The 13,821-nt window shown below is 38.4% G+C and overlaps 1 protein-coding gene across 5 annotated transcripts in view; it reads left to right on the forward strand.

Annotated features, from left to right (window-relative positions):
• gria3a (glutamate receptor, ionotropic, AMPA 3a) overlaps nucleotides 1–13,821 on the forward strand; it is a 76,945-nt gene that overhangs the window by 31,693 nt on the left and 31,431 nt on the right. For all 5 annotated transcript variants that reach the window (XR_005636392.1, XM_039776987.1, XM_039776986.1 and 2 more), the window contains exon 4: nucleotides 3,741–3,928. Coding sequence is in view for 4 of the 5 variants with exons in the window: in XM_039776987.1 (XP_039632921.1) it covers nucleotides 3,741–3,928 (188 nt within the window). In the remaining variant the exon portion in view is untranslated. The remainder of the gene's footprint in view (nucleotides 1–3,740; nucleotides 3,929–13,821) is intronic.

Genomic DNA, 13,821 nt, shown 5'->3' on the forward strand with positions numbered 1-13,821 from the left:
ATTAAATTATTCAAAAAATGAGGAACTCTAATATTAAAAGGGCATGTTCAACAGTCTAAGGGCCTCACGGAGGCTTTATAATACCCAGCCCTTGACAAATAATGCATGGATAACTGTGTAACCCACTGGAACTCTGTCTAAAGTATTAATAAGCACTGACTGATAAGCATAACCTATTAAAAGTATACATACAGGATGTGATATAACAGCTTCAGCAGTTTTGATATGTAAGAGCAGGCTGGTGTGTGCTGCAGGGAGGTAGTGAATCCCTTGACTGTGATACAAAGTGAGAACCAGTTCTCATTTTGAACGTGTAATGCCAGCTTACATTCGAGACTCGGCTCTGCAGCTGACTTGTATTTACATAAACACATTTTAAACAGATTTTTTCAGCACCCGTAATAATATCTCTTATTTTATGAAATCAGCAGTTTTATCCCTGCTCTAAGGGGAAAAGGGTAATGTAACGCAGCATGTGGTGCTGCTTTGCTCTGCTCATTTATTCCAGTCAGCTGTCGTGTGTTGGCTGTGGTAAAGCATTTTCTTTCTGTTTGCTAGTTATGACCCAATACAGCACATAATGAGCTCCCAACACCTTGCATTGTCACCACCACTCAACATATTTTATGCACTGTTCTTTAGATAATGGAAATATGCAAATTCATGATGTACGTTGTCATTATCTGTCTTAGGAGCTGTTATTTATTCAGTTCTTTAAGTGTCATAAATATATTTTCCTGCTTAATAAGGTGTTACCCTTTCATAGGTCTTTGGTCTTCCTACATGATGCATTTTTTTAATGGTTGCAATTCCAGTTTATATTTTTCTCAGACAGTCTCAATAGACAATGATCTAAATTTGTATGGAGCTGCAGTCATTTTAATTAAAGTCACTTAGATTCTACACATGTTTGAAATTGACATTAGATACCAGACTTCAGCTTTTGTTTTCAGTGATTTTTTTAAAAACAAGCATTTTAATCTCAGGATTTCAAGATATTGCTAAAATAAAACTATTGTGCAAGATATAGTACATGGGTTCTTTGACTAATCAAATACAAACACAAATTTCACTTAACTCTAATAACAAAAAACCTAAACAAAGCCAGTTTGAGAGATTGATCATTTTAAAAAGCCACACAGCCTCATGCTTTTGGCAGGGACTCAAACACTGTTTATACTAATCTTGTACATATTACTCACAAGAATAAACATAATATGTAAATACAAATACATAACCTATTTGTTTGAATGCACCTAATATATTTATATTCATAATACTGTACATAACAGTTTGAAATGAACTGATGTAAAACTGATGTTGTGTTATTTTGACACAGTTATGGTTTATCCCCGTTAGACTGACAGGTGCAACATTGTGATACAAATTGCTGTAGACTCAGAAACTTAGTTTATTACTGTAGTGTTATGATAATGTACAGAATTTGGATTGATAACTTAAATAGTTACAAAGTGCGTTGACTGTAAATTCTTAAAGGTCCTGAGGTGTATTTTCATCCTATTTTATCTGATCATTCTATATAACATGTATTTGAGCTTTATCTGAACATTTAGGACTGGTCTCTAAGATTCGACAGGAGACCTCGTATGAACTTTACTCTACTTTCAGAAGACACCTCTCTGGAAAACATCTGTCATGCTTATCAGTGGGGCCTCGAGATAAGGCCAGTTGGCTTTTAGCCATTGGTCAAAGTATTGTTTCCTCCCCCATCTATGTTATATATGTCATAGAATATATACCATGTTCGAACAAAGAAAGCCATAGTGACTTTTGAGAATCTGGGAAACTGGTCGCTCTCCGGGCTCTTCAGAGCTTGTACATGATGCTGATTTCTTTGATATGAATAAACCTTTATGATCAAGAAACAGTGTCAGCGGATTCCTCACCACACAGCAACGTGCATCGCTACATACAATTTTAATATACGACAGTACTTAGCAAAGATCTATATGACACTTAGCTCATAGGACAGAGAGTGTGTGTGTGTGTGTGTGTGTGTGTGTGTGTGTGTGTGTGTGTGTGTGTGTGTGTGTGTGTGTGTGTGTGTGTGTGTGTGTGTGTGTCACTGTGTTTGTCCTAACATAACAGATGTTTTGTTGAATCGGCTCCATGAAAGCTTCAAATAGCTCAGCAGGACATTCTGGCTTAATCAGACAGTTCACCTTCACTTCCTTTTAACTGCACCAACTACATATCCAAATTTTCCAATGCCACCCAGTAGATGATAATATCACCTATGATTAATACTGTAACATCATCAGATTAATGGATAAAAGCTCAGCAGAAACACAACGTTATGAACAAGCTGTATGATTAAAGGTGCATAAAATGACCCCAACATGTTCTTTCTGAAGGGAAATTGACAGGCTGGTGGCTGTTCTTGTTAATGTCCCAGACAGAAGTCTTGTTTGTTTGTTTTTTCCAAAGAAAATATCAAAAAAAACAACACAAATGACTTTCCTCACCTTAACTTTTTCAAACAAATACAGCAAAGCTTTCTTTTCTTTTCAGCAAGAGTCACTGATGTCTCTATTTTCTGCAGATTTTGAAACTGCCTTTGTGGCCCATCATGTACCCATAACACCTTTAGTAAAATATCAGTGGAACCATCCAAATTCCTGCGTGGGAATCTTGGCCTTTCAGTGTCGCTACTTAGCCAGGTTACTGTTAGCTCATCATCTTCCTTTCATATACCTCATCTACTGATTCATCCCATGGCACAGTGAGCTCTGCAATGAGTTACACCAATTGTGCTCTCTGAACTGCTTCTTTAGCAGTCCATTTCACTACATTTGCTGATGTATGTGCTACACGTCTTTTTGTCGTGTCTTTGCTTCCTGCTTGTGTTTACTCGAACCTTAAATTTGCAAGTTTGAATTCCTCAGTGAGGCAAGAAAAGAGATAAGTGAGTTGACTTCCTGTGACCCGCTGCTAAGGCAGCATGGGACACATTTCCATTTCCCAGTTAATGTTTAGTTAATTATGCTCTGTAACCTCTCTATCTTTTTTATGGTTGCCAAAGCTTTAACTTAATCTTTTGTGGGTATATCGACTTCTCTGTGGACTCTTGTTCCATCTCGACTTTATTCCTGAATCTGCTTTGTCGGTCAACGTTTTCTTATTCTTAAACTTTTATCATGATATATTTACTCTAAAATGAGTCATTAATAGTCTGACAGCAGTTATATATAAATATAAATACAATGTAAATGCATTCATTGTAAGTAGGGCTCATCTTTAATTCATAGAGAAGGTCTCAAAGCATTCTTTCCGTGTATAAATTTAGATTAAAAACACACAACAGATTATTTAGATTATTTCCCCTAGCCATCTACTCTAGCAACTGTTTTTGATCATTTAATTGTAAAGCGACTGTTTGAATACCACTTAAATGGATACAGATCAGATTATTATTCTAACAGCACTTGGTACAATACCTTGTTTTACATGCTATACATTTTCTGTCTCCTTTTATTTTATTTCTTACAAGGGGGTTTTATTGTTCAGATAAACATTTCATTACTGCAACCTGAGCTTGTTAATAGTTTTAATAAAAAGCTGGTACAAGCTGTTTTAAACATAAAAAACATGTTGCTAACCATAGTCGAAAGCCAGAATACCCTCGCAGCAATTTAGATTTTCAGCACAGCATTTACCTGCTGCTGTTCTCTAAAGAAAGACACTTGTGTGATGGAGCTCTTCTCTCTCTGCTCCTCCAGGTTTTGCGATCCTCCAGGCCATCATGGAGTCGGCTGTAGCCAATAACTGGCAGGTGACAGCTCGCTCGGTGGGGAACATTGTGGACCCTACGGAGTACAGACGCATCATCGAGGAGATGGACCGCCGGCAAGAGAAACGCTTTCTCATTGACTGTGAGGTGGGCAGGATCAACTCCATACTGGAGCAGGTATTGAGCCAACACACACTACTAGTGTCCCCTGCTTTATTTGGGAAATTTTGGAGAGAAACACATTCCTTTCCTTATATACCTGTCCTAAAAATGCATTCAGCCTCATGGCTCTGCATGTTCCAGTTTTTCCAAAGGAGTAAACACCGTCTTTTTCTCACTTTTTGCCTTGAAAATCATCTCCATCTACACACTCAGTGAAATAAGGCACTCTCCTGGCTTTGTTTGCTCCCCACTTTTTATTTCTTTTTTGGTTATTACCCTAAACACTTGGAGTGCATCATGATTGCCTCAGATCTCAAAATTTTCATTTAGAAGACGTGTTAAAACAGGCGAGACGGGTACACTCAATTAAGGCTTGTTATTTGTTGTTTTCTGTGCGCACGTTGTTTGAGGTCACCTGGGCTTAATTCATGTGGAGGAATTAACCAGCCTCCTCATCCTTGTTTCCTAGGTGATCATCAGCCACAGTTTTCCCACATGAGTCTTGATTCAGATTCAGTGTTTGCTTATGCGTGCTGCTCACTGTGGCTGCACTGTAGAGAATACTTTATTGTCAGAAACGTATTAAATGAGGGTTAACTGGGAATTTGCTTACTTACTCAGAAGATCATTAGTGTTCATTTAGAGGATTAGAAGCTATGTTGCACACGTGGTCTCATTTTGCCTTTCAAATTAAGTGTAGTATATTGTTTGTATTGTTTTTCAAGATTTGTGCATTAAAATAGATGCCTACAGTGGTCGACTACACTTGCTTCAAGCAAATGGATAGAATTTGATTTGGATAGATGGATGTTGATAATATCCTATTCTAAAAGGTTTAGTTGTGTATCTGCTTGTGATAGTAAGATGAATGAAGGAAGATGAGTGAATGTGATGTTTATGTGTTTTATGTATGTGAATGTATCCATGTTTCATATATACAGTATATACACACTACTAAACCTGATTCTGACCTAAATGTTTCTAACCTTAAAATGAAGCTAGGACTGACACTGAACATCTATAGACTATACAGTTTTGTGTATGACTTGAAACCGAGTAGAGCCAGACCGATATATTGGCGGGCCGATATTAGGCATTTTCCAAACTATCGGTATCGGCATTTATAATGGCCGAAACATGAATATTTAAAAAAATAAAATAGAAATGGACGAAACACCCTTCAACCATGCTATGAGTGTTGGCGTTGCATAGTTTGTCCAACAGAGGGCGCTCTACAACGTCCCTGTTGGCAAAACTCATGTTTAACCATAGACAGTATATAATGGACCAATAGACCCCGTTGCTCTGGACGGAGACCAGTGAAGGCTATTAGAAGCACTTTTCCGGTGATCACTTGCTTTACTGCGCAGCCTCCAACTGACAGAGACAACGTAAATGTGACGTGAGCAACGTGTCTGAAAGTTGTAAGTCTTCTGGTAGCTGTGCCAAGAGAAATCTCAATCATTCCCAATCTTACAGAGACGGAGAGTGTAGGTATATGTAAGGAGATAACATAGGCACAGGCTAATTATTGATCACTAACATGCTAGTTAACATTAGTCATTAAACCTAAACAGCTAATGTAAGTCCAAACTGCCTGCGAGCTTCTCCTGTACTATACGGTAATTCCTCTACTGTGCGACAGTAAGTCACTTGGTTATGACGCAATCGTTAGCCTATTTTCACAAAAACATCTGCTACGGAATCATAACGTGAGGTACAAGGTAATGGAGCCTTTTATACATTTTCGTGTTTCTGTAGAAATAAACAATGGACAAATAGAGTCTTTAAACGCTTCAGATGTAAAGTTATTCGCTGTCAAGTGACGTAAAAACAAAATGGCGGTCAGCGGAATGCTAACGGGAGGTGATCGCTTTGTAGCAACAAAGCGATCCCATGGGAGGTTCGAGTTCTGAAGCGAAGCTTACCCCCTTGTGTTTAACATGTTCTGGATTTAAAAAATATATATATATCGGCAGATATATTGGAATATCGGATTTTTAAATCACCAAATATTTGTATCGATATTGGCCTTAAAAATCCTTTATCGGTCGGGCTCTAAAACCGAGTAAACACACTATTATCATAATCAGTTACACTAGACTAGTTAAATGCAAGACTGATCCCTCCAGAAAAATGATAGTACTGGTCACTTAATTCTTGGATTGTTGGGCATATAAATTGTTTGAGTTTGACAATGGTAACTGCAATTCTCTTATTCAAGCCGATCTTTCCTAACTTTAACCGTTTTCATTGTCTAAACCAAGCCTTAAACATACAGTAGAGAGATGTTAGAATGCTCATACTGTATAAATGTATGTATATACAGTACCAGTCAAAAGTTTGGACACGCTTTCTTGTTCACGTGACAAAGGACCAATGTTGTTGTTTTAATATGAGGACTTGTTGGCAAATAACATGACCAATTTGACAGCTCAAAGTTATCTATTTCCCCTCAGTTTGGGTTATTGCAGCTACTGTACACAGCTGCTCAGCAGAGTAATGTGTTACAAAAAACATTAAAACCCACAAGGGTGTATTTTCTGTGTGTGTGCTCATTTAAACCATTAATCCCGAACACATCTTAACCTTCTGTTCCTTGCTGAGATATTTGTGTGTAAAGGCTTCTGCCCTCTACATTATGATCTTCATTATTGCCGGCCTTACGAGTTTTACTCTGACCTTTACTGTCGATCTGTCTTCATTTCCTCTGACGCCGGGGAATATTTTTTGTGACAGCACAGAACATCTCCATTAATTAGGAGAAGTTTGCTTTTCTCTGCCCTTCACGTTGATACACCGGGTTTCTTCAAATGTTCTCAAATTGCCTCCATATCAGATTCAAGTTATCGAATCAGATAATGGTGGTCACTTGGCGTCACGTCAGGCCGATCCGATCATAATCTCTTTACTGTGGTGGATTAATGCGAGTGGTGGCATTGTAGGCAGCATCTGTCAGACGACTGTCTCTCCAGATGCTTAAGAACAGCAAGACACACCTGCGTGTCTCACTCTCTCGCTCTCTCTCTCTCTCTCTCGCTCTCTCTCTCTCTCGCTCTCTCTCTCGACGATTCCTTATAAGAGCTGTGACATCAACACTTGCTTTAATGTCATATCAGCTCCCAGTGTAAGTAGGACACACTGTCCCATAACAGCAACAACAATGAGCCTACTAAAAATAGCCTACCCTCCTAGCCTGAGGGAAGATCTCTCACAAAGGCAGGAGTGAGCAAACACAACCGAGATCACTCAGGCATCCGGAAGCAACCATTCTGGACAGGATTTATTTTTTTTACCAGTGTTTAGGATTTTACTTCATAAACAGTAAATAAAATGTAGTTCTTTTTATACCTGCCTTTATGCTATTATCTTTACCCAGTGCATTAAATGAATGCATATGCAGATATCATTCATTTTGTGCTAATTACTTTTGTCAGGGTAGTTTCACTTGTAACAGGGTTGATAAATGTGCGGTTTTTTTTTTTGTTTTTTTTTACTCCCCTGCTGGCTCTTTCACCGCCTTTTAAAGTATCAGTCTTCTCATCCCTTCACTAAAGTAAAGATGGAGAGATAAACACCTTTAAGGCTTCTCATCAATAATAGAAGCACAGTGGATTTTAATAGCTGCCAGAGGACCAGTCACCTCCAGCCTCCTCCTGCACAGTGGACAGACAGTGAAAGAGTCCGAGAGAGAAAAAAGAAAGCTTGTGGGAATTGAGCCATGTAGTGTGAGTCTCCCTGTCTAATACTGTGGAGGGAAATATGAGAAGTACTGAACACCCAGAGGTGCACTGGAATTCCAAACCCAGTGAATTGGATAGTAAAGCAAGATGCTGCGTTAGGGATGAGATTACATCTGTGTGGATGCTATTTAATCCTGTATTTGAATTGTAGTTTTATATGTTGCTTTGCGTGGGCATTTGATTTAAAGGCTCTGACATAACAAATGGTTTTTGTAGCATTAATAATTTCTCTTAAGTGGTGATTTTTATTTTTTACTTGGTTATCTATTCCCAAATATACAGTTTATTTAAAAAAGAGTCTATAGCCATGCCAGTAGCTGTTTGAGGCTACTACTTAGGTACAGTGTTGCTTTGAGCTTAATGCTTTTTTGTGATCAATTATTTTTTATTTTCAAAAGAGAAGGGCATGACACAATTCAAAGACAGTAATACAACAAGTAGCATCCACTTCCCTCCACCCACCTCTCCAGAATACCCCCCAGAATGGCGACATCCCCCCTCCCTCAATGTTCCAACATGATCTTCTATGTTACATACAGTACACATAGTGATACAGCACATAGTACATTGGTCATATCAGTGTCCTATAGGCCAAAGTAAGTGCACAGAAATAAACAAAAAATTATAAATAAAGACATATTCCTCAGCTCAATTCAGTAAATCTTTAACCACTGCCACCGCAGAGGTCCAGGTTTGGATTGTTTTCTGACTAGCTCCATGCATTCTTCTCCATGTAGAGTATGCTCAAAAATGATTGTAGCCACTGGATGCGTGTGAGTGCGTGGGGGGGCTTCCAGCGCAAGGCCAGCATTCTTTTAGCTGCAGTCAACCCTGCTAATAGAGTGCGGGTCCGAGTAAAGGACAGGCTCAATGATGAGGTGTCATTTAGAAGCAGTATTTTAGGAGAACATGGTATGTCTACCTCCAATAGATCTGATAAAGTGGAAGATACTAATTTCCAAAAGGACGCCACATCAGGACACTCCTAGTACATATGTAAGAATGATCCCACACGACCCAGAGAGCATAGATCACAAACAGGTGAATGTATGAGCTTCATGAAGTATCTCTTTCTTGGCGTTAGATACATTCTATGTATGAGTTTGAAGTGTATAAGTTTGTGATTAACGTTCTTTGATGTTTCGTCTAAATTGTTCCAGACAGTCAACCAACATATTTCCCCACTGGGTAGATCAAGGTCACCAGTCCACACTCGATGAACTGCCAGAGGTCCACAAAAGGATGCTAGTAAAAAAGAGTAAAGAGCAGAAACCAGACCTCTGGATCTTACTCCTACATCTAACAACGTGTGTAGCTTGTGAGTGGGGAGGGGAGTACCCCAGGGCACACCGTACGCTCGCATTGCAGATCTTGGGCGCAAATAGAGGAAAAAAGATGTACCTGGTATGTCATAAGTAGCTCGCAGATCAGTAAACAGCCTCAGACACCCATCATCACAGACATCAGACAAGACGTTAACCCCTCTCTCACTCCACTCCCTGAAAGAGAAAGGTACCCTGCCAGTGAGTAGAGAGTAGTTATGAAAAATAGGACTTTGTGCATGCCACTTCAACATAGAGCCGGTCACCCTCTCCACTGAGTGCCACACAGTCAAAAGAAATGACATAATGGGTCCCAGCTTTAGTTTGGAGCATTTAATGGAAAGGCCTGAGTGTATTAAATCTTTAAGACGGTGAGGGGAGGCCAAATGTTCTTCTATAGGTCTCCATGATAGTTGTATCTGGGGGTCCAGCCAATTGGAAAGCGGACGCAGCGCTTTGAGCTTAATGCTAACATCAGCATGCTAACATGCTCACGTGCTAAGGTTATCAGGTAATATTTTCTAAATGACCATGTTCACCATCCTAGTTTAGCCTGTTAGCTAACATTTGCTAATTAGCAATAAACACAAAGTGCAATGGAGGCTGATGGGAGTGTCATTAGTTTTGCAGGAATTTGGTCATAAATTAAAAAAAAGTATTGAACAATTAAAATGTTGACCTACTGATGGTGATACATGAAGAAGGAACAACAGTCATTAGAAATTGTCCTTCATGGGCCTTAAAGTCCATACAAAAATTCACTGCACTCCATGCAATACTTTTTGAGACATTTCATTTAAAAACAGAAATGTGAACCTTGTGGGGGTGCTAGAGGTCAGAGAAAAGTCAGGGGATCACCAAAGTCATGAGGATTTATTCCCTGAGAACTGTGAATGTCTGTACAAAATGTCATTGCAATGCATCCAATAGTTGAGATATCACAGTCTGGACCAAAATGGTCAACTTACTTACAAGAGTAGGCTCTAATGCTGAGTCGGTTCAGTGACAGAATGCCGAATGCTGAATATGTGCTTGTACAAATGTGGTTTAAAAAATTGCTCAAACCACATTGTACCTTGTAGCTTATTAAAAGCTAACCAGTTCAGTTTGGGCCACTAGCACCACTGTAGAACAATGTGTTTTGCATAGGAGGTCATTGTACAGCATAGTTTGTATTTCATGTTCCACCAGCATTAGCATGACATTGTGAGTACAGTACAAGGGGGTGATGTGATCGACTTTTGTGCAGAGTTCAGAGGGTGTGAATGTGCCTTTAAGGTTAGCAATGTATCATTGAAAGAGGAGATGAAGTAAATGATACAAACTTTGCAGTTTTCAAAACACTCAAAATGATTTGCTAATGTTTTAGGAGGTAGGAAATGCATTCATTGTGTTAGCAAAGCTTTGAAAATACCAGAACTGCATTTCGGTGAGAAACTTGAATGTAAGGAATCATTAAAATGAAAATTCCACAAAGTATGTTTAATAATTTTAAAGGAAGAAGTATACAAGACACAATTAGTATGGAGTGAACTAGTGAGCAGTAAAATATATTCTATAAAACAATGGATAATGTATAATATTCATATTAGGGACCATACAATACACCATACAATATAAGAGAGGAGCCTTCACATTAAGTTGCCCCTGGCATTGTCCTTGTTTCCTTTATTTTCTGAGCTTTCCTTACTAGTTAACCATAGACCTATATGAAACCTCAACCTGAACTACAAATAAAAATGTGAAAAAATAGCATGGACTATAATTTCCTGCAAATAAACCACAACAACAACTAGACAACTATGTGTGTGTAGACCTTCATTTCCTTTTCCTTTACATCCATTATAAACAGGAAAGCATGGCTACTGAAAAAAAAAAAACATTGATTGTAAAATAGGAAATTTTTTGTAGAGTCTTCTTTGTAAGCCCAGGCATCCAAAGCAGTCCCTAGAGAAGTCTGTGTTAAAAGCATCCAAAAATGAAAAACAACATCAAACACGTAAGCAGCAGAGTTGGCAAGTGCACAACTGCAACAAGGATAGTAAGGACATTGCAACTTCATACACATTTTTTATTTTGTTGAAACTGGCATTCAATGAGAAGACCTGTTCAAAGGTGTGTAGCTGATGGCTGCTCAAAGCAGAAGAACCATCAGACTGCACACAGACCCATGAAACAAATTATAGTTTAAGCACTTGTATTGTATCGAATCAAAAAAGAATAATAATGTCATGTTTTTACATGTAAGAACAATTTAAATATTAATGCCCAGAGCTAAAAAAGTCAAGGAGCAAGGACAGTCAACATTTTCAAGGTTTCATCCCTCTAAAATACATATATTGTCTATAATGTGCTAAACAGTAGTTTCAAAACAAGGTACAACTGATTCAAAGATTTAGCTTTTGTGGTAAGGACTGGTGAAGAATAAAGCATTTGGAGCAATGTTTAACTGATACACAGCCATGTCCTTCATCTGCTATATTGTCTTTCTTTAACACACTTCTTTGACAGTTAAATCCCTCACATTATGCCCTGTTTCAAGTAAGTTTAACAATAATTTGTTGACTGGTGAAAAGGGGCAGTCATCAACCTTAGGATGCCCGTTCCAGTTCTAAAGAAGACAGATGACAAGTCACTGTAACAAAGAGAAGCATCCATCAGTGGGAAGAAAGTCAAATCCTCTAGAAGGCACTTGGGCAGACATCCAGCTCTGCAAAGGACTGTGGCTCCAGTCTGCTTAATTAGAGTCCATTCCCCAAGGAATATTTAGGCTGATCGGCCCGCAGCTTGGGCCCGGCTCAGGCCTGCTTCAAACGGCACAGCACAGACCCGCCGGTCCAGACAGGCAGGCACGAGGAGCCCTGAGGATGGACAAATAAAGATAATTGAGATTGATTTGATTGATTGTGTTGTGCTGGTTAGAGTTGGAAGATAATGTGCATGATTTTTAACTGCAGAGTTTTAGGACTATTTATTCTGTGTAATAAACCATCTGACGCATCAGGTTACACAATTTTGACATTTTGCCCGCATAACATAATTACTTTTCAATATGATCTGTGGAGTGTTGTATGTCCTTGAGGGTTAGCAAAGGTGTACTTTGTTAACTCCTTAATGTACTGAATTTTCTTCCTCATTAAACATTTGCAAAGCCAAATTCTTTGCATATTTTAAAACTCGAATTGTTTACATCCGTGTTTGCTAACTTGCAGTCTTCTTTCTTACCATAGCTGGCTCAATGTTTCTTGGTACATTATCGGCACCAATTGTCGATCAGCGGACGAGCGTTCAGGAATGTGTGTCACGTCATTTGCATGAATGTATGTCAAAAACTCATTCTTAAAAACATTGCTCCATAGCGCTGCTAGTGGTCAATCACTCCACAGGGTACCTTTAATTGAAAATATCAGTCATATGGACATGATATGTTTTGGGCACACTGATTAGCTATCAAAAACCAAAAACCAACAACATTTTGGGAGATATATGATTCAGCCTTCTTGGACTCATCACAGATCCACTTTGGACTGGTGTCAGATGAGAACATTAACTGTAGAAAAAAGTGGACAGGGCATGGGACTTAAATTGTCCTTTCCATTCAATGAGCATTCAAAATGTAGGAGCCAGTCAGTAAAATCAGTGCTGCAGGTTCCTTCTGGTTTACAGGCTGCAGGTCCTGGATCTTCCAGGATCCAGGTGGTTTCACATACTTACAAAAATTGATTATCCCAGGGGACCATGAAACTGGAGCATCAGGATCCTTAAAAAACATTTGTTACTCCCAGATGCTTTCAGAACAGCACTGCCAACAGAGGGATGGAGCAAATCCCACAGCAAATCAAATAAAGTAATCCTTTACAAGCTCATGTAGTGGCAGGAAAATTGCTCTTGATATGTAGCTAGTTTATGTTTTTGAAGGTAATAATTTTTTTCTGATTTAGTTTTCTTTCAGAGGGTTTAATGAACAGAACGATGTACATGCATTACCTAATATTCTTCTCAACCAAGTAGTTGGGAAGTCTATTTATGCTAATATTTATTTATTTTACTGAAGCTGAATATTGCCACAATATACAAAGTTTTCTGATTATAATCTGCTGTCAATATGATAAATCGTATGTAACTCCATGGTATATTTGTATGAAGTATTATATTTTTTAGATGTTCACAATGGAAACAAAGTGACTAATTATGTAAAACCAGAGTGATAGCAAATTAGAATTTAAGTTGGTATCTGACTGAACATTATGTGTTAACTTTTCATAGCTTTTGCATCTATAAGGAATGTATTTATTCCACTCTGGTTTAATCATTAACTGTTCTCACTATGTACACTACAATGTACAATACTGTATGCATGTCCATCTGAGCTTGTACAGTTTGTAGTTTGGTGTTGGCTCACTGACTGATTGTGTCAATGCAAACCAACCAGATATCCCGACTATAGAATAGTTGTCAGTATTTGTGCTTACTGCCAACCCGTTGACTACTCTCAGGGGAATTTCATTTTTTCAAGTCAAAACACTTCAGGTTGTCTTGAAAAAATACTTGACGAAAAAAGCCAAGCGGTAAATCTATCAACGAGAAGATATAAAATATAAGTATATACAACTAACAGTGAATGAAGCAATATGACCATTTGGATACTGAAATATGTTTGCTTTACATCACACCATCACATTAATTATAGTAAATATTTGAATCATGGCTGCAGATCCTGTCTTATTGGTTTTTGTGTGGCTCGTAGCTACAGGAAGCAATACATGTTTACAGTTGATTATTTTTGAACAGCTAAACACAGTTTCAGTCAGTCTGTTGAGTTGTCAGTTTTGGATGCTCATAT

This window comes from Perca fluviatilis, chromosome 16 (genome assembly GCF_010015445.1).
Source record: "Perca fluviatilis chromosome 16, GENO_Pfluv_1.0, whole genome shotgun sequence".
NCBI lineage: Eukaryota > Metazoa > Chordata > Actinopteri > Perciformes > Percidae > Perca > Perca fluviatilis.